The following is a 21883-nucleotide window of genomic DNA, read 5'->3' as shown; positions in this document are numbered from 1 at the left end:
TGACAACGGGTAGGTCTCCCAATGTCACCATCAACTTAACAGGATAAAAAATTTCCCTTACCGGGTGGTGGGATGGTTCTTCTATTTTACACACCAAGAAGGTCCAGTAAATTCTTTCCAACATCTACGGTATCTACACATCTTAAGACAAATTAATTGCGTCATTAATATTATAAATCAGTGCAGAACCTTGATCCCTCGTATCACTTTCGCGATAGCATATAGCAGCATAAAACACAGATTAAGGCAACACACACAGGAGAAAGGTTTACACTACAATACCTGAGCTTTTTTCCATTTGTGGGGACAGTTTGTATCACGAAGCGTAAAACACTATAATACTCGGATTGTTAATTTGAAGTACAAAAATCAGTCTTCTTGTGTACAACTTGTGTGTCCTACAAGGCCACTATGTATTTACTACACATTCTTATCACCATCATGTATGTACACAATAATTTTGCTCTCATCACAATATCTTCACGATGTGATAATTCACACCGATTTTTCTGTGACATCATCGGTGGTAGAATGAGAACATAACAAATAAACGGAGGGGGTAAAAATAAAGAACTGGCCATCCAACCAACGTTCAAAACTGGAGAATAAATTAGTTCGGAAAATTGATAAATTACATCTACACATTTGGCAACATCGTGTTGTCTGGTGACATTCTTTTTAACACTTGGTGTGCGCGTGTCACAGTTGATTCCTACCTGTATACATGGTGGGATGGATGAAGGCTCCAGGTACACCTGCGTAATAACCTGGAAAGCCGGTATACATATATGGAAAAAGATTAGTTGCTGATGCTGCTGAAGACTCGTTGCTAGATAGGACGAAGTCACCCATGGGATTCAGCATATTGTTGTTAGTCTGATTGGCTGCTGGCGTTATGGAACCTAATTCTTTGTCCTCCTCTTTTGCTTTGCATGCAATATCATTAGAAATTGGACTTTTAATGTTGTTCGTAGAAGTACCGTTCGTCGGAGATTTTTCATTTTTTGAATTGTTTCTGTTCTTTTCTTGCTCCAGTTTAGAGCCCGTTGGAACCGATGACGATGGCTGAGCGGGCATGTTCATTGTCAGACTTCCAGTCGTTTGATTGAGGTTCATTGGAATTGGCAAACCAGCTGCCATTTGTTGTAGTCCCATCATTTGAAGCTGCTGCATCAAATTAGCTTGACCTGCTGTAGATGGTGTTGGAGGAGATCCGCTATGATCCATGTCTTGGGACTGCTGTTGTTGCATTGCTTGAGGCAAGGAAGTTGCAGCAAGAGATACTGCCAATTCTTGTCTGTCTATGCCTTCCTGACCTTCTTTCAATTTCAAATTAGTTATTTGTAACTTTAAATTGTCCAGGTGTTTTTTAGAGAATAAATGATCTTGAAGATTGGTATTTGAATACTTTTGATTGTATTTAACACCGCACATAACACACTCTTCGGGAGGTTTTCCTACTTCTAATTCTTGCCCAAAAGTTTTAGCAAAAACCAACTTTGATTTTTTTTCTTTTGCTCGTGCATTTTGAAACCAAACTTGCACCACCCTTTTTGGTAATCCTATTTCTCTACCAAGCATTTCACATTCTGCCATCGAGGGAGTTTTGTATTCTGAAAAAATTGACTTCATCACTTTCAACTGTACTGTTGTCATCTGAGTCCTGAATCGCTTGCCGCTACCTGATGGATATCTCTGATTATGTAAATTTGAAGCGGGAGATGTTGGATTACTTTCGTGTGATGCATCTTCACCTTCCATATTATCAGTAGATTCTGAGTATGTTTCCGAAGGAGCCTCGTCAATACTAGGTGCTTGAGATATCCCGTCTTCTACTATCCTTTCACTCAAATTGATTGGGATGTCACCTGATCTTTCTAGTTCTAATGCACCAACTTTTAGAGGTTTACTTAGATCCAATGGTATCTCTCGCGATTCGCTCTTTTCTTCTTGTTTCTCCTGATTTCCAGTAGTCTTTACTTTAATACTTAAGTCTGTTGGAAATGAAGATTCTTTGCTAACATGGGTCGGAGGACACAGTTCATCCAGGTATTTCTTCAGTGAGTCCTCATAATACTTTTTCATGGAATTTTGTACCGATTCAGCACAGACAGAAGAAAATGAAGATGTAACAGGAGACGCTATACTAACAGGAAAATTCAGCATAGTATTCTTTTCTTCAGATGTGATGGACGTCGATGGCATTTCTGGATTTGAATCACAATCTCCATCAGGAAGACTATCGATATTGACATCTCCTTTAGTATATTGATCAGCATGCCTAGTGGCTAAATGGGATTCGAGTGCCGATCTAGCTTTGAACAATGCACGACAGAAGGGACACCTTTTATGAATCACCTGCTGGTGAACGCGGAACTGGCCCTTCCGTTCACGTGCCCTTGTGTTCTGAAACCACACCTGGACAACCCGTTTCTTCAGTCCCACTTCTCTCGCAATACTTTCGAGCATCTTTCTACTAGGATTACTCTCCATCTGGTATTTCTGATAAAGATAGTCTAATTGTTCTGGTAAAATGGTGGTTCTTAGTCTTTTATCTCTGGGTTGTTCTGCCGACTCTTTAACTTCTTCTTCTTCAGAGAGTTTTCTTTTTAGAGGAGGCATTGTAGGTTGGGTATCGTAAGGCAATACTCCTCCATACGGTGAATTTGGATTGAAATTGGGAAATAGGTTGGGATTCATAATGTGAACAATTTGATGCTCGCGCCAGAGATCAATGCGTGGAAATACCAGACTACATTTTTCACATCTGTAGGTACCATTCTGTCCAAATTTCTCAAGAGGTGGTCTATTGAGAGCTGGACTAGTGCTAGCTACTGGTGAAGACTGAGATCTATCTTCGTTATTTCCACTCGAAACTTTAATTTGAGCTGCAAGTGGATTTTCATCCTTGAAACAAGCGCTTTTCTGATGTTTAATAAGTTCGTAATAGCGTTGAAACACTTGCAGACATTTCTTGCATTGATAATTCAATCCTGGAGTTCTTTGGAATCTTCCCAAACCATCGTCGTCTGGATTCACAGGCGGTTGATTTTCGTATACTTTCCTAGCCTTTTGCCTGGCATTCTGAAACCACACGACAATCACGCGCGGACTGAGATTCAGTAATTTCGACAGATATTCCAAATCATCATCTTTCGGATATGCATTCGATTCGAAAAATTCTTGCAACACTTTTATCTGATAGTCTGTGAATCTAGTACGGTTGGCCCTTTTGCCTGTGGTAGAACTGCTAGTGGTAGTTGGTGTGGTCGTTCCGCTAGAATTCGGTGTTCCGGTTGAATGAGGTGATTCCGAAATTGGTGGTGTACATGGCGTTGGAGTCGTGGGAGTTGTTAAAGTTGATGTTTGAGGGGAAGTTGTTATATCCGTTGAAAGCATATTTTTGCCTGTGATGTCCAAACTGTGGCTAGGGAATGTAAACGTAGAAGTAAGAGAACACGCTGCAGCTTGAACTGATGTTACAGACATGCTACTCGTAGATGGAAATCCTTGGGATTGGTTAGATGTTGGTAGCATACATTTTGCATCTGAAAACATTTGCTTATTTGTTTCTTGCTTGACAGATAATTCCTCAGAATTGGCGTTATTTTCTTGATCAGTTGATGGTTTTGAATCGTTCTTGTTTTCACCAAATTTCAGATTGTTAGGATCGTTTTCATTTAAAGATTTTAGATCTACAACTTTCGCTTCTCCTGTTTTTTCATATTCTTCTAAATTAAGAAATGTAGATGGCGGATTATTGAAGTTATATGGAGAATCTTTGTTGCGCTGTCTTTCTTTAAACAACGTATTTCGAAACCAATGCTTTATCACTTTCAATGGTAATCCAGATTTATCAGACATCTCCATCAATTGTTCTTCTGTTGGCGAATTGTTAATATCAAAATAAGCTCTCAAAATTTTTAACTGTTCATCACTGATCCTGGTGCGAGCACGCTTTTGTTGAGTCTGGGCCAACTGTTGTTGTTGCTGGAGAAGCTTTTGTTGAGCACTGAAGAAATTTGGATCCATGGCACCAGGCATGATTGGATGACTAAAGGCAGATGCTACTAACGGATCTAAGGGAGGTGGCATCATAACGGGTATAAGTGGTGGATGAAGATTCATTGCGGCTGCAAAAGGCATATTCATGCCCATTGGCAAACCCATTCCTAAACCCATACTCATCAAAAGTTGATTAAATTGAAGTTGTGCCGCCATTTGACTCGTAGTAACGGAAGACGCCATATCAATAGACGAAAAGGAAGTAGCTGGTGGTGTTCCGGAAGTTGGCATGAAAACAGGAGGAAGAGAAGTTGCCACAGGAGTTGGAGTTGGTCCATGGCTAGATTCTGCACTAACGGAAGGAGATGAACAACTTGCTTCAGATGGTGCAGGAAGATCTTCAGGATGATTTTCTGACTGATTAGCAGTTCTTTTCTCATAATCTGATCTAAATTCCAAAGCAAATTTTTCTACTATTTCCACTGGAACTATAACTTTATGAATTTCTTCTTGATGAGTTTTCAAAACCCAAATACTTGAAAATTCTTTCTGACAAAGAGGACATAAAGATTTGTTGATTTCTGGCAGATGCGCCTTACCAATCTTCTCTTCCTCTTCATTGTTATTATTATTACCGTTATTATTAATACTGCTGTTACATGTTTCTTCTCTACAATTCTGATTGATTGAAACGCCTTCAGGGACATCTTCATCTCCATCTCGCTTATCTAATTCTTTCTTTGGTTTCTTCTGTGTCAATTCATTAAACTGCATTACAACATCAAATCCAAAACTTTCCAAAAGATGTCTATACATAAGCGGTTTTGTTCTTGGAAAAGCGAATTTTGCTCGAAGCATTTGTTGACTAAGTCCAGGACTCTGTTGTGGTGGAGGAGGTTGAGATGGTGATGTTGATGGTTCTGCAGATGTCAATTGCAGTAACTGACCAACTTTATTCTGATCATCTTTATCTGGAGTTAATTGTAACCTATGTTGCTGGGGAGATTGCTGTGTGTTATGGCTTTGAAGGCTGGAGGATTGTACAGGATTTGGAGTGTTTGAATTGTTTAAAACGGATGCCGAAGGTTGTTGGAAGAAACAATATAGTTGTTGATGCTGTATCAAAGCTTCCTGAGACATAAATACGGCATTACAACGTTGACATGTAAGTACTGTTTGTGGAGATACTTGAGAAGGAATGAGAACAGGGGGTTGTCCAATATGAGGTGCGAGATTCAATGCTTGTTGGATTGAAGAATCGGGAGAAAGTTGTAATGGAAGTTGTGGAGAAATATTATTTAAAGCTCCAGTTCTTGATGACAAAGTATTATTGGACGTTGTTAAATTATCTATCAAATTCGACGTATTATGAGGAGACACCGCACTTGCACACTGACTAGTTGGCGGTGAAACTTTGGTTGGAAACGTCGCATCTCCAGGCTTTTGTTCCTGATTATGTTGTATTGGATCAGGTCTTTCTACTAACGGTATGCTGAGATCTATTTGTCCAGTGATTGCCAATTCATGTAATTTAGATGCTCTAGTCTGATGCAATACTGAACGTATATGAATATCTAAGGTAGATCCTTGACTGTAAGCAACCTTACAAATGTTGCATTTATATGGTTTCTTATCAGAGTCATTAGCAGACGTTGATGTATTAGTGGATGGCAAATTATTAATGCCTGAAGATGTTGTTACTGTCGTAACTGAATTTGAAGAAGCTACAGAGTTGTTTTGAGAACTGTTATTTGCTGCTTGATTGCTTTCCTTCATACTTTGTTTTAATTTATGGAGATGAGAAACTGAATTATAATGAACCAGGAGAATATTCTTTTGCGTGAACGATTCTTTGCATATTTCACACTTGTACGGTCGATTTGGATCTAAATATTTTTCCATTGGATAACTTAACTTTTCACCCTTTCTGTGCAACAACGTTTTATTGTGGCTTGTTAAATAGCTCTGTCGAGTAAAGGCCACTTTACAACGATGACACTTATATTTTCTGCTTGGATCATTATAACTATCTTCCGCTATTGCTTGACTGTTGATGTAATCTTCAAATATTTGTTGTTCTTTTCCTCCGTTTCCATCCTGTACTGATTGATCCACTACCTCCTGCACTTCATTTTCAGTTTCTATTGGAGGATGTTCCTTCTCTTGATTTTCGACATGTTCTGTTGCCATTTCTTCTTGCTGTTCGCTATCTTCTCTTGTTTCTTTTTTCAATATATCTGGCGTTTCTGGAGTTAAAATACCGGAAACCCCTCCTGTGAGCAAAGGATTATTAGCTAGACTAGCACGATATTGTTCTGCTTCTTCCTTAGTCATATCTGCATGAGCTAATTCCACGTGTTTCTGCAAAGCTGGAATGGAACGAAAATTTTTTCCACACAGTACACACTTAGTAGCTGCACGAATGATATGATATTGTGAATGAAGTTGAAGTTTCTCCAAGGTTTTGAATGCCAAACTGCATTGGTTACATCGGTATTTATATACATGACGCTCTGATACAGCTAAAGGAGTCCTTCTGGTATGAACTTCTTTGAAATGAATCTGAAGCGTGGCTATTGATTTGAAATACTGATTGCAACCTTTCCTCCAGCAGAAATATCTGGGGCCATTCGATGTTGTCTTCAATTCCAGATGACTTAACTCATTCTGATGATTAAATAATTCCTCCACACTAACGAACGTTTTACCGCACATATGACATGAAAATTCATCAATAGGATTTTCATCGATGAACATTTTATCCGTTAATTCTCCTTCAGTTTTGCAATCTCCATCGACCAAATCTTGCTTACAATCAACAACTTCTTCTGTTTGTGCATTCCCATCATTACCTTGTTTTGCTTGCGAAGGAGGCATGATCCAATCGGATTTATCCACTAATGCTAAAAGACGTTGAACTCCTTCGTTGTTGACGTGATGAACCTCTGTTAAATGATTTTCGAGTTTTACCCACTCTTTAAATTTCTCTTGACATAGAGGGCACAGAACTGTTGACGGCCTTTGGGAATGTTGTGCCACCACATGCATTTGGATGCGAACTTCATTGGCACTTGTATAATTGCAGAATGGACACGAATGAGTTTGATCAACACTTCCTTCGTTTGTAGAATTAGCTGTTTTGGAATGATCTAAAAGGGCTTGTTTCAGCATGGGTGCTGAACCCAGAGGTAATGTTTCGTTTGTTGCGGGTGGCGTTTCTGTTGTTTCTTCTATTGTGGGTATATCCAAGTCAGTACCAAACCGCGCATCTGAGGAGAGAAAGCCAATCAGATCATCACAATGTTATTAAAACAGTAGTAAACTCCTATTTTGTAAAAGTTATGTTAATTTTCGAAAAATTTAATATTTAAAAATTAATAAAATAAAACATATTTTCATTTTTTATATACGTTTTCTTATAAATAAATGATATGATGCTTATATAAAATTAAAATATTTTAAAATATTAATAATTAAAAATGCGTGCTTTGTTTGGAAACTCTCTAGATTATAAACATTTATTATTAAATTATTTATAGTAGATTCTACTATAAATAATTTCTACCACACAGACTGCTTAACAAACGATTTTAGATCTTATTCTAAACGTAATTTTGTAATCTATTATTTCTTTTATGTATCTGTACTGCTTAAAATATCTTGATCGTAAATGCATCTACAACTATAAAAATGACAAGGACATTTAATGACTTAACTAGAATAAGCGTCATCAAAAATACCGAATTCGAATTACACGCAAAAGACACGAAGGCTTTCACAACGAATAATTTTGAATATAATTAAAATAAAAAAAACCAGAACTACTATAGAAGAATAAAAGTGAACAAAATGAAAATAAGGAAAACTACTGAATTTATACATAAAAAAGAAAAGAAAAACAGTGTTCTCAAGTATATGAGAACTGAACAAAACTTTTCTGGGACATCTAATTCGTGAGATATGCAGAAACATTTAATGACTTGCGAAGGATTGTCAAAATCGTGACTTTGATTTAGAAAGATTTCGACTGGGCGTGATAAAAAAAAGAATATCTAGAGATAAATTGAAGAAATAAAAGAATAAAATAGGGCATCACAGAACGAGTTTAATGGATTTGCCTTGTCATTGTTACGTATACATTAATATGTCCAGTTCCAGATCTTAGATATTAATTTTAACATTTACTCTTAAAAAAGAAACAAACAAAAATTTTAGTGAGAACGGTAAAGATTCTGCTCTAAAATATTTTTAGATTATCCGGATATTAAAGCAATGACATTCTATGAGATTTATAAAAGTAATTCAATATAAACTTTTAGAAATGACAATTTATTGTAGAAAAAACCTAATTACTAAAAATAGTGCATGTTTTTGGTTGAAAAAATTTAGCTTACTATTTTTAAAATGATGTAATTTTATATGAATTTCCGTTGATGTATTTAATCGAATATTTGACGATTTAAAATTTTATAGAAATCTTAACATATAAATTTGGAAGTTTTTATTTGGAAGGATGCGAAAGACAAGGATGGCAGATCCTGTAATTCATTTCTACAATGCTAAAAAATTTAACATATCCATCTTGTATAAACACGTATTTCTTCGTTCATCGATTTTCTTGGAGTTAAATCACGGAAATAAAGGTTATGTTACAATTCGAATAATATATTTATCTTGAGAGTTTACCAAACAAGAAATCACACATTCTTAACATTTCGGCGAAACATGCAGATAACTAATTAAGATGAAAATGCACCTTACCGAATTCGGAATCAAATATAATCTTTTCGTTTCCCTTGTATTCCTTGACAAGAAAAGTTTCTCTGATATCATCCTCGACAGATCTTCCTTCACTTTTTTGTTGCATTTGACGGAAATTTTCATTTCTTAAATGTCTTAGGGAATGTATATGTTGTATTAAATTAATTTTAGTTCTCGAAGAGAAATTACACAATTTACAATGGTAATACTTATTCTCTGCCATCACTGCAGTTTCTGCAATTTGGAAATGGACGAACAGTTTAGCACTGGCTTCGTGTCTTGGATTGGCTGTATGCACTTGAAGTTTATGAATGCTGTTGGTGTAATAATCGCATGCGTTACAACGTACTTGGACGGGGTTGCTGACATTGGCGTATTTCAGTTTCCATTCATTTCGAACGCCACCCTCCTTCACGTGGTTGACATGTTGTAACCGTTGAAGATGTTTGTCCGTCTTGCAATGGAGCTGAAAGTTAGCTTTAAGATTGGTTTTATAAGTGCACAACTTACAAATAAAACTACCTGCGACAACCATGAGAACTTCGTCCTCACGCTGTCTCGTACGATCTTCCATCACATGATGGTTTAATGTTTCTACCGTATCGGCAGAAAAGTTGTTACAGACACAACACTGAAATAACTTGTTCAGTTCATCATACTGCACTTCACCACGTGATGATGTTTCGCGATGATTTAACTCCACTGATTGATTTACGTTTGGTGATGGTCCCAAATTAGTCTTTCCGGTTGCTGCTGCAGCTGCAGCGGCCGCCATAACTCTTTGTTGTTGTTGTTGTTGCTGCTGCTGCTGTTGCTGTTGCTGTTGTTGTTGTTGCTGCTGCTGCTGCTGTTGTTGTTGTTGTTGCTGCTGCTGCTGTTGTTGTTGTTGTTGCTGCTGCTGCTGTTGTTGTTGTTGTTGCTGCTGCTGTTGTTGCTGAGTAGCCATCATTAGCAAGGCATGATTATAAGCCATGTCTGCTAGAGCAGCCTCGGGCTGTAACTGAGCATCACAGGGAAGAAGCAAACCTGGGTGGAACTGAAAAAGTGGATCTAAGGCTTGAGCCTGTTGAAAGGCTGTTAACTGCTGCATGTGTTTGACATTTTGTTGAAGCACCATCATATTATGAGTGTGTTTCTCACTTGTCATGTGAATCCTCAAATTACGTGCAACGTTGGTTTCATAATTACAGATGTCACATCTCCATGTTGCCTTCGGTTTAGGGGCAGGGGGTGGTTTTTTCACAATCTGAGGATCAGGTGGTAATGAAGTGGGTGGGAGTCCTTGAGTTTGTAGGATATGTTCAGCTGACAATGTTCCATTTTGCATTTCTTGAACATTATTAATATGTTTATCTGATTGCATGTGTATGCTAAGATTTCCTTTAGTGGTGGTAGAATAGTTGCACACTTCACACCGATACGGTTTATAACCGCATGTGTATGTTTCTCCACGTGCCAGACGTGGATGAGGTTGTCCAGCTAAACAATAAATGCAGTTCATTTCATTTTCTGGATGTTTTTCTTTCATGTGAATCTCTAATGTCTCTTGGTACTTGTAGTGCCAATTGCATTTGGGACACTTAAGAGTCTTGCATGAATTACGGGAATGCATCATTGTCATATGACCTCCAAGAGAACGTGATGAACCCAGAATCATGTCACATTTTGGACATTCTACTCCGTTTGTTTTACCATCAGGATGTTGAGCACATACTCCAATCACATGACTCGTGGATGGGGTGGGAGATTGGCAAGTGGAAAGATGGGGACTGGGCACCGGTAGAACTTTAGGAGATGCTCTCACTCCAGGAGATATGCTGTCTACACTACCCCTACTAGTTGGTCTGTCTACACAACTTGATGTAGCTGTTCCTTGTCTGTCATCCTGGATTCCCTGAGCTGCAAAGTTGGCGTCATTTAGATGAATATTTGTAGATCCTGATCTTTCAAGTTGATTTCTTTCTGAATTTGACATTACCATTGTCTCACTTGCTTCAGCGGCAGCTGCAGCAGCAGCTGCTGCTTTTGCCATTTTTTCAATGTTAGCCAAATCTTCAAGTTCTGGCGCTAACACTTCGTCCTTGGTAGTAATGGAAGATGCAGAATTAAAGACAGCTCCAGGAGAAGCCCTATCTGTCCTCAGAGCTGACTTTATTTGTGGAATGGACGAAACGGGACTCGAACTAGCTGAAACTACTGTTGTAACAGCACCACTAGACACAGCACTGCTGACAACATTCAGTAAGGATGCCATGGGACTCGAAGAGACAAAGGAACTCATAGAATGGGGAAAATAGTTACCACGAAATTTTGGTAACACATTGTCCTGAGCGGATGATGTAGGAATTGGTTCTAGGAATGATAACAATGGTTCTTTTTCCTTTCCCACACCTTGTATAATGGCTGAAATATTCTGCTGAGACATTATTTCCCTCTCTTCTTCATTCAGTCCAATATTATGCTCACCCATTGCATGAGCAACGAAAGATTTACTGTATCCAAAAGATAACTTACAAATGAAACACATAAGAATTGGTTTGATGGGCACAGATGAATAATCCAAGAAAGGTAAATTAGATTTTTCCAAATTACTACCGGGCCTTTTCGAACCCTTACTATCTTTATTGTCTTTACATTTGTTGTCTTTATCACGCCTCACAGTTATCACCCTGTAACTATGCATCACGGGGACTTCAGGAACTTTGGTACTCTCCTGTAGGAGATTATAAGCTTGGCCGTACAGGGCACTAAGGGCAGGGTTTCTCGAAATGTGAAATGCATTCACCACTTCTGGAATGACCCTAAAATTAGGCGGAGTCATTCCACGAGCATCTACGATACATCCTTCCTGCTGAGGTAGATCAAAACTGCATTCTTCATCACTGGCTTCTGAATCACCGGCACCCTCTATAATGTATGCAGAACCATCTGGGTTGTAGATTATTTTGCCCCTGAATGTTTCCACATCACTGAGAGAACTGTCCGATTGGTGGTCACCACCCCTTGTCGGGTACCTCCCACACCTAGAGTCCAGTGGATGACTGGACTCTTTGCTGACCTCACCACCACCCAAGCTCGACCCCCTATCAGCTTCTTTGGGGTTATCCTCAGGGGTCATGCTGCACCTCCTGTCACCTGTGTCCACCAGGCCAGGACCATGGTTTATTGTCGTCTGTTTGTCCACTCTCTGGCCTGTGTCCATGTCAATCCCTGGGACATGGGGATCCATGGCGTTAGGTCATGGTGGGACCAGCCATCCGTCTCTATATAGTACAGAATACACTATAATTAACTGCAGACATAATACTAATTACACAAACATACAAGCACACAATACACATAGAAAAAAGAATCGAGAGAACAGCTGTAAATATATAGCAAATGCTTCCTAGAACTAAAGCAAAATTCTGTCGCTAAACAGCTGTAATAAAGACAACAGAATCGTGCTCTTGTCCTAATTACTATTTAACTAAACTACTTATACATCTAACCTGAATTATAATAGCTTTCACTTTAGCTAATAATCTGTCTGTTTTTATTATAAACTACGATCTATAAAACATTAAGATAATAGATACTTTAAGTTTCATATTAATTAGCTTATTTTTTTATTTAACAATAACAAATACAATAAATTATCGTTTTGCAATGGTTCTCTACTAGCAGTGTTTAAATGATTGTTTTGTCTCATAAATAATTTCAAAAAAATTTCCGGTAAACAGTGAAACATTAACTTGTAAATTATTTTTTAACTATTATAAATTTCTTCACGTAAACTCTCCTTATACAAAGAAAAGGAAATTTATTATTTAAATACGTTCCATAAAATATCACTAATTAGGCAATTTGTTCAAAGCAATGCAAGTACATTTCAAAGAAACTATGGAAATTATCCAATGAAAAATACTGAAAAATACAACGGATTGAAAACATTGGCTTTCGACACCAATTAATAATAATAAAAAGAATATATATACGCGAAATGTACGTGGTATGTATCTAAAATGATTTTCATGACGAAACTTAGAAGAAGATACGTCGGATTCTGCAACCAAGTTAAGAGAGACGACAGAAGAGCAGATTCCAGTCAAACGATATCGGAATAGCGAGAAGAATTGGAATTTGCATGCCAGGAAGAATCAATACTAACCGCAATCCAAAGAGTGAAAAGACGACAGGGAGTCTAGAGACGCGCAGGATTTCGTCACTAGAGATTCGTCCGAGCGAACGTTAACTCTTTTCTCCCAGGTACTCACCTCATACTCCGATCCGACTGGGAATATCCGTCGTTCGACTACCTTTGAAACGTATGTTCAATAACATCCCTTGACACAGGGCTCCAACGCCGCCCTCTTTCCTCTTAGCTTTTCTTTTAGAAAGCGTCGGTGCAGCATTCAAAGGGCTGGACCGGGTCTTTCTTGTCCAGGAGCCAGTTTTTAACTGGTCCTTCCATTGATTCTGCATTTCGAGGGAGAGGGACGGACGACATACAATAGTCTGCTTTTCATCTGTCTGTTTGTTAACCTAAACTTGTGCGGTTTGTGTATAGAGAGACGTATAAAAAATAACTTTGAAAGAACAGTTGTTGTTTATACGTACGTTAAGTTGGGCAAATGATAAGAAGCAAATGAAGCTAAACTAAGACTGTTTTTCTAAAAAAAACTTAACCTATAAAAAATGTTTTCGACAGAGTTTACAGACAGCATAATGCCGATAATAAGGTTTTATTAATATTTTCGAAATATACTCTATGCAGATTAAGCACAATATCGATTTTCCATTAGAGTATGTTGCATGCTTAAATTCTGCTATTTAAATTGCACATTGATGTGACCGGCATCCGAAATGTCTCGTGTTAGAAAACAGATTAGATTCGAAACCAGATTGATTTATACAAAGCATAAATTAATGAAAACAAAACATTTTACAAATTTATAAATTTTCGATTTTATATTTCAAATGATGTTTTAAAAATTCAAATATACAATTTAACATTAGAAAATTAAATTCAAAATGCAAACGAGGTTTTTAAATGTTGAAGATTTAGAAAACAATTTAGAAGAAAAAAAAGAAATAAAACTAAATGATTAAATGTAAACAAAAATTTAAAGTATTGGTTAGATCTTCGTGAAATTTAATGTAATTCGGTCTTTTAAAACTATCCAAACAAATGCCTAATTGGTTATATTTTCGCGAAAATTATAAATCAATAAAAGTGCCCAAATAAAATTAAATCATACAAAATATTTTTCAAACATGAAGCATTTTTAAGAGAATTTTTTCATAAACTTTTTAAATTATTTCTAATACAATAATAAAATGCCGACTTTGTTTAAGATTGTTATTACATTTATCAGCATTGACGTAATTCTTTCTAATAATTTCTCTAGCAAAAGCCCAATTATATTCTTCTGTCATAATGGAATAATTTCCTTAAACTTTTTTCTACTTCCAACTAACTACCACACGTTAGAAATTAGTATAAAATAACATTCTATGATTCTATCAAAACAATTAAAGGTATTTAGATTTTGTTTGAACTTTTACATATAAAATATAAATAATTCCTTTTGCTACGTATTATATTTATTTATTATCAAAATTTTATACTTTTTTTTCAATTTACTGCTTACGACAATGCTAAATTATCTTATTTATATACAGTATTTAAGTTTATAATTACCGTTCGGACTGGTTAAATGCTTTTTTAATGTCATTTTCTACTTTAAATAGCCCTATTAAAAACACGAAACTACTTTATCCGTAAATATATCAGACATGCATACAAAAACTGAATATTTAGCGTGCATACGAGAAATTTTTGATATTTTCAAGCCTGAACATCGTTAGTTTTGAAGTAGATACGACTGTCTAGAAACTCTAATACTGTTGACAATCACGTCATTTCATCATCATCGGGCCGAACAGATGATATGAAACGGGGCATGTGGCTAATATGACCTATCTCTCCAGGTGATCAACTATTATAATTGATACGCTTTGTTACACCTGACGCCGTACGCGAGCCGCTTGTGCATTTGTTTATCTGCCATATGAGAAATTTTAATTATGCTAATTGATTTTTAATACAACCATATAATGAATTTTCCACGACTTCTTATCAGGTGTGAAAAATTAGATAAAAAGAAAACAGACCGAAATGACATTGCTAAGATAAAGGTAAATTTTTATATTTAAAAAATTTTTTAAAAATTCAGAATAACAAGTACTGAGTTGATGCTCATACTTTAAACCTTAGAGTGACAAAAGTTTAGGTCTATAACTAAAGCTATTTATCAATTAATAACAAAAGGATAGGAACCGAGCGATTGTATTTATTTTACTTTTTAACGATTCCTTCTCATTGTGGCAGTTACACGGCTTGAATCGAATGGAGAGGACGGGAACTACAGATGTCAGTGTTGGTAAAAGTCTCTGAGAAAGCGTATGTATCATTTCTACATAGAGGTAAACAGCAGTGAGTGAGACAATGTAAGTCGGGTAAGTCCATTAGGGAGACGCAGTAAACGGAGGATTTTCAGACAGTACTTGGGGATGAAGGAAGAGAATGATGGGGAAAAGAGACAAAGAAGTATGGCAATAGATGTGTTACTAGTGAACGGGAACAAAAGACTAGCTAGGGACAAGAAGTAAGAGTCTAAGAGAAAAGACCGGTCTCTGTGGCCAAATCGTGGGAAACCATTCCCTAGACTGATTGAAATCAGCGGGGCCTGTCAAATTTCGAATTCACTTTGATTGTTCCTGACTTTACACTCACGACAGTGGGGACGGAAGACGTGAAAAGACTCCTCCGGTTGCTGAGACTTAGAAAACAAAGACATTCACCCCCTTACCCCTCCATGCCCAGGACCCAAGGAATGGGAGTCCAGGTGTGACTGAGAAGCGTCCTCCAATAGGGGATGCTGTAAAAACAGCTCTGCATAGTTCACCGCTGATATAACCCGTAAACACACTGCTAAGACTAGGGGAGATTAAAAAAAGAAGCTTATTTTCTGGCAGCCTCTCGCTATTCTTTCGTCCAGCCTCATTGTTCTGGCGAAGACGAGGTGTCAGGATGAAGCCAGCGGAGTGGCAGGGGGACAGAGAGAGAACCACTAATAACAACACTTACTGGATTCGAATTTTGCGGTCTATTTGAACGGAACAACGTAGAAAATATGACTGGATAATCAGCTACTTCTCTAATTGCATAGTGTTTTCCATATATATATAACATATTACATTTTTCCGTATGATAAAATGTAATATGTTATAAACAAGTAAGCATAACAAATTCAATTTTCAATAAAAGATAATTATTAATTTACTTAATAAGAATAAAAATGAATTTCTGCTTGAATCGGCAGAAGCTTATCAAATTCGAAAAATTCCTACCGATTCATAATATTATGTAATATATTCAAATGAATTTTACTCTAAATAATAATTTTTAATTAAGATTCTAAACACGTTGATAACAACAATAAAATCAAAGATTCAAATAAAAATCAGAAATGAGAAAGAGATGAAAATGAAGTGTTAATGTGTAATAAAACGGAAAATTTCTGAACCTCGGTTAAGCGAAAACAGTGTCAAAATAATTATACATAGATCTATTATGTTGAAATTCCAATTAAAAATTGAAAACTCGTGCCCGGTTTGTTCTTTCGAAACGATTAAGTATTCAATTATAGAAACAATTACAAAGCGATGCAAACTTCCTTCCAGTAAAATCCATCAAAAGAATATTTTCAAATTAATACCAAATCTAATTCTTTCGAAAGAAAAATTACTACTAGTAAATTTTCTTATAGACTCGCATTCATACAGTAATGTTACCCGATAAGATTATCAGCTAAATTTATTGATTAACTTATGTATTTCTACTGCTAGGTCAGGCCAGCATTTTGGATTCGATCAGGAAAACCAGACTTTAATAATAAAAGGTATAAAATTATACGATAATAAAAATTTCTTGCAAATTCATCGATACAACTTTTATTCCTAATGCTTTATTTTTTTTAAATATTTTATTAAAAACTGAAAACGAATATACATAAAAATAAAAACCTCGACAAACCGAATTTTAACAGCATAGACAAAGCGAATAAAAATGGCGAGTTGGGGGCTAGATAAAAGCTGACTGGAGATAGATTGCTAGCAACAAACGGTCATTTATTAAGTTTGTCTGCATTACTAGAACATGACTGAACAGAAAGGGTCATCGTCCTAATCTAAAACAACAGAATCTCTTATTCTTTGAATCACATTTGTCGTAATAGGGAAATCATTTTTCTATCCAAAACGCTCCCGTTTTTCCGGTCCCCAATTATCATTTCTAACTGTTCGAACAATGATTTTACATATATACGAAATCAAATTATGTATATGTTTTTTTTAAATTATGTTTCTCGAAAGTTATCAGTTCATAAGCGGAACCAAATTATTTTAATTAAAAACGAAAATTATCTAATTGTCTAAAAATAAATATAATTACTTCTCGGCCATTTTAATGCTTAAACTGTGACGGGGATACACTTCGTTAGAACACGAATAAAGCTAATAATTAAATTTATATTAGGATTGAATTAGTTAATAATTTACGACGTAGAAAATTAAAACAATCTATTTTTTTCTTTTCCGGATCGCGGGTGCAATAGACAGAACAAAGTTAGTTTTCGCCGCTTTTACTTGTTTTGTTTTTTCAATAAACATACCAATAGGAAGGAATGACGTCATCTGACGCCAATAATACGGCACTCTCAATAAGATAAAACTGGAATAGGAAAAAAAAATCCTTTTCCATCTCTCTCAACTGCAACCTCCCCCATCCTGTCTATGTAGCATTCACCCTTCTTTCTCTCTTTACCCATAATCCCTTAGCAAAACTCTCCGAGTTCGACCAGGGGCCATTAGCAGCACACAATTGTCTGCAAAAACGTGGGAGGGGAGAAGTCGTCCCGACTCGGTAACCATGGCAACCGTGACATATTTAGATGACTTGGAAGTTATGTCTCCGCTGTTATGGAAACCGGAGACGTAGAGGATATTGATGAGTTGGCCGTACCCCTGGGTTCTCTCTGAAAAACTTACCCTCCACCCTCCCTGCCAGTTCTGGCGTCCATGCCACTGTGTAATAAGTGCGTTTTTATAGTGGGAGAGAGCTCAGGCATTCAGTGACGTGGACAAGCGGATCCCTGCATCGGGGGAGGGTCTGGGGGAAACAAAGGAAGGAAGGCGAGTTAGAAGGTGTCTTTTGTCTGTAATCTGAAATATGCTGGACCGTTACTGAAGAAAGCAAAAAAATAAAAAAAAATATCCGCTGGGAACAACGACGAGGGGAGAAAAAAAACTAGTTCATCTAGAAAAGGAATTAGAAGATTTTGTGTTTTTCTGTCATTCTTTCTCCACACGCTCTTTATATATAAAGTGCGTTAATCCCAATGTGGAAGACTAGATATAAATCTGATTCATTCTGTAATAAGGACGGAAAATTAAAAATTCTTTAATTTGTTGTATCAATTTTAAGATTGAAAAAGCAAACTGACTAAAACAAATTGTTGTCAATCTGAAGTTCTAACGCTAGAGCGTAGCATTTTTCTTTGGGCAATCTTATAAGTATTAAATTGAGAGTATTGGCTTAATAAAAAATGTTATGTTTTCGGATAATAAATTTTTTGATACAGAAGAAATCTATCGTGATAAATAAATTTGCTCGCATTAAATGCCTGCAATTCTAATTAATGCAGAGTTGATGTTTTGAAATTTCTATTCCATGAAAATACATTTCCTGAATAGTTGATATTTGGTATTAATTCTAAGACACGTCTTCAACACGAACTACATGCACTCAACTCGGTTGTCCACAGCAACCTTTCATAAACAAACATTGTAACATCCTTAGAAACGTTAAGGGTCGGAATGCAACCGCTACATAATTCTTGGCTTTTAGCTGTTATTAAGATTTTCGTTAAAGTTAGCAATTTACTTAAACGCGTTTAAATTAATACAAATCATGAAACGTGTTAAAAATTGTAAGATTTTCACTCAGATTATCCGGGGTAACTTTCAAACAGAGAACAGAACGCGCAGTAAGTCTATAGCATAATATAACTCAAAATACACAACAGAGAATCTTTATACATGCTTTGAACTAGATTAAACATAAAGACGAATAAAAATTTAAATAAAATAGTCGATATTTAACAGTTAAAACGTGCAATAAGTTTAACTTTTTTCCAATGGTCCAAACAATGAAGACAAAGATGACACAACAGACTCCATGACGAAAGGTAACTGTCGACAATCCTTTCTTCACAAAACACAGGAAATGAAAACCTTCCGTAATAATCATGAAAAAAAAAATATGATTGAAGGCGTCCAAATTACAGTATTACACGAGAAAGAAATTTGCTTCGGTGAATTTAAGTAGTTGGGTTATTCATAAAGTGCAGGAAGCTACCACAACCATAAATAAGACGTATAGTGTGGTTGAAATTTCCTCAACTATTTTCTATCTTAACTACAATTACCAATTATTTACGCTACGGACAAATTACAAACTGTGTAGAAACATTCATTTTAAATTCAATTTTTAACAACCGTTTCTTAAATATTAGACTATGGTCTGACCAAAAGGAAAAACTTTGGATAGCCAACAAGATAATTTATCTACGCAGATTTTATTAGCTTCGTAAATAGATGAATGCCGAAAGTTTTAAAACTAAATTAACTTTCAATTAAGACCTAACGACGGAAAATAACTTTGTATTGATTTTAAAATTTAATACAAGAATACAAAATAAGATTCTTTGAAGTAAAATTTCTTCTTCTTTTTATTCCTTAAATTCTTTATTTAATCAATATTGCCAAGTTTTTAAATTAAAATATAAAATTAAATGCAACCTATTATACAGAAATAATATATTTAAATAACGAGTTTTATAAAATATTTTTCTTAAAAATCATTTAGTAATTTAATTAAATAACGGCTTAATACGGCTGATGTCCAGAATAAGACGGCAATACCACAATTAAACCGATGGTAGTTTAGGGAGACGGATATGGGTCAGTAGGTGTGGTGACACGCTGTAGACACACAGGTTGTCACCCAATGTCCATCGTCCTAGTTCCCCAGGCAAACAGGGAAAACCAGCGGATCAATCTCTTCCCCCTTAGTGGTCAGTGGTCTATGGATCATTGCCACAACGATCTTTCTGTACAGTGATTATCCGGGACCTCTCGGACGGTGATTAAGGCTTAGATTAGCCTTCCGTTCTCGGTCAATTGCGGTAGTCTAAGCCGAACTAAGAAACGCCTCGTGGTCTCTTTTTACTCTTTTTACTTTTTTATTTTCGCCACCTGCCGTCAGAAATGCCACATCTTTACCACACCCTTTTAGACGCGTTCACACACATAGTTCCCTCTTTAATGAATGTCCACAGGGTCATTAACTTCATCCTCTCATCACGCCAAATGAAAATTGAAGAAAAGCAAACAAGGTTCCTAGCTTCCTGCGCTTTTTAAAAGCTTTCTTTTCAATTTCCAAATGCGTTAGTCCAACAACGGGGAGAGTACGCTATACTCTTTAAGTAAAGCTATAATTGATAGAGTGAGAGTTATTCCTTAATTTCGCTTGGTTGACAGGAAATGTTAAAACAACGTCGTTTGTTTAAACACTCCCGAATCTATTAAGCCAAAGACTTGGACAATATTTGCAGTTCCGGTAGAAAAAAAAAAAAAAAAAAAAGACAGAGAAGCAAGAATATTGATTCCTTCATACTTATTTACCCGGTTTTAATTCATTCACTTACGCAAACACCCGGGAACAACATTGCATATTTCAGAGATGTAACGTATTCACATCTTTTATATTAAGCTGTATGTTAATAAATTACACGTCTGTAAACGTTTAATATTATACCGTAGAAAGTGCTGTAAATTTATTTCGTCCTATATTTAACTCTCGATGATTAATGATTTTATTCTTGCTCCGAAAAAAGGGGATAAAAATTCGAATAATCTGAATTAAACGAACGGATTAAATACGAATAAAAACAAATTTTAAACGCAAATAGTCTAGACGTAGTTCGTGTGGCGTATTTAATAAACTTCTCCTTGGTATCTAACTCAAATTACCATTAGCGAACACTTCATTACATCGACTTAAAATGTGCAGATTAGGGGAATTTGTATTCTAGACGATATCTTTGCATATTAAATAGTATTGAAAAGCTCCTTCACAAATGACGAAAGCAATTCTTCAATAACGAAAATTTTAATATATCAAAATGTTACCATTAGGATAATGCAGAGATGCGAACATGAACTGAATTCATTTTAAAATTAGTTATGATTTACGACTTCATTAATAATCTTTATGCATTTTCCATTCTATTAGTTATAAACAACGCGCTTCTCTATTTTAAATTTAAGTTTGAAATTTCTGATATAATTATTTGATTCTATAAAAAAGAAAAGAAATAATTCTCATCAAAAATTCTATATATTTATGTTTGATGTGTGCGTGATATATTGAATACAGAAGGAGTTTTTTTTTTTTTCCTCCGGTGAAGACTTTTCATATAGACTCAAATCCAATTTGGCTGTACATGTGACCTTCGCGGGGCATGCAATGATCAGTGAAAGGCAAATTAATGTTTACTTTAATGCTTCAAAAGAAATCCAATTCCAGAGTTTTCCCTTAAAGTATTCAATATTTTCAGTAGAATCAAGTACAAAAATCACATATCAAAATAAGCGCTTTCATACTATCAACTGTCCAGCAGAGTAGAAAATGGAGACGTCAAAATGAAAACTTTATAATTCTCTAGAGTCAAAGCTAAAAAACAAAATATTCAACAATAAACATCTGATGTATTTCTGTTTACTTTGTTTTCTTTGAAGTCCGAATAAGTTAAATTGATATCTAGAATTGTTTGATTTAGACACGAACATGGAATTAAACTCAATTATTCAAAATGACACACATTAATTTTTTTTTTAAATAATATATATATATATATATATCTCGCTTATATTTATTTTAGTAGAAAATTAAAGACGGGAAAAATCTATTGGATATTATTGTTAAATGCAATATACAAAAGATACAATG

The 21883-nt window shown here is 35.8% G+C and overlaps 1 protein-coding gene across 9 annotated transcripts in view; it reads right to left on the bottom strand.

Moving 5' to 3' along the window:
- The window catches only part of LOC136978758 (zinc finger homeobox protein 4-like), an 89936-nt gene that overhangs the window by 36557 nt on the left and 31496 nt on the right, over window positions 1–21883 (bottom strand). For all 9 annotated transcript variants that reach the window (XM_067274579.1, XM_067274580.1, XM_067274575.1 and 6 more), the window contains 2 exons: window positions 8767–12029; window positions 717–7274 (listed from right to left, as the gene is read on the bottom strand). In XM_067274579.1, the coding sequence (XP_067130680.1) occupies window positions 717–7274; window positions 8767–11995 (9787 nt within the window). In that variant the 5' untranslated portion in view covers window positions 11996–12029. The remainder of the gene's footprint in view (window positions 1–716; window positions 7275–8766; window positions 12030–21883) is intronic.

The sequence above is a fragment of the Centruroides vittatus genome, unplaced genomic scaffold (assembly GCF_030686945.1).
Source record: "Centruroides vittatus isolate TY-2023 unplaced genomic scaffold, ASM3068694v2 contig_549, whole genome shotgun sequence".
Lineage (NCBI taxonomy): Eukaryota > Metazoa > Arthropoda > Arachnida > Scorpiones > Buthidae > Centruroides > Centruroides vittatus.
This window is presented reverse-complemented; position numbering and strand designations above follow the sequence as displayed.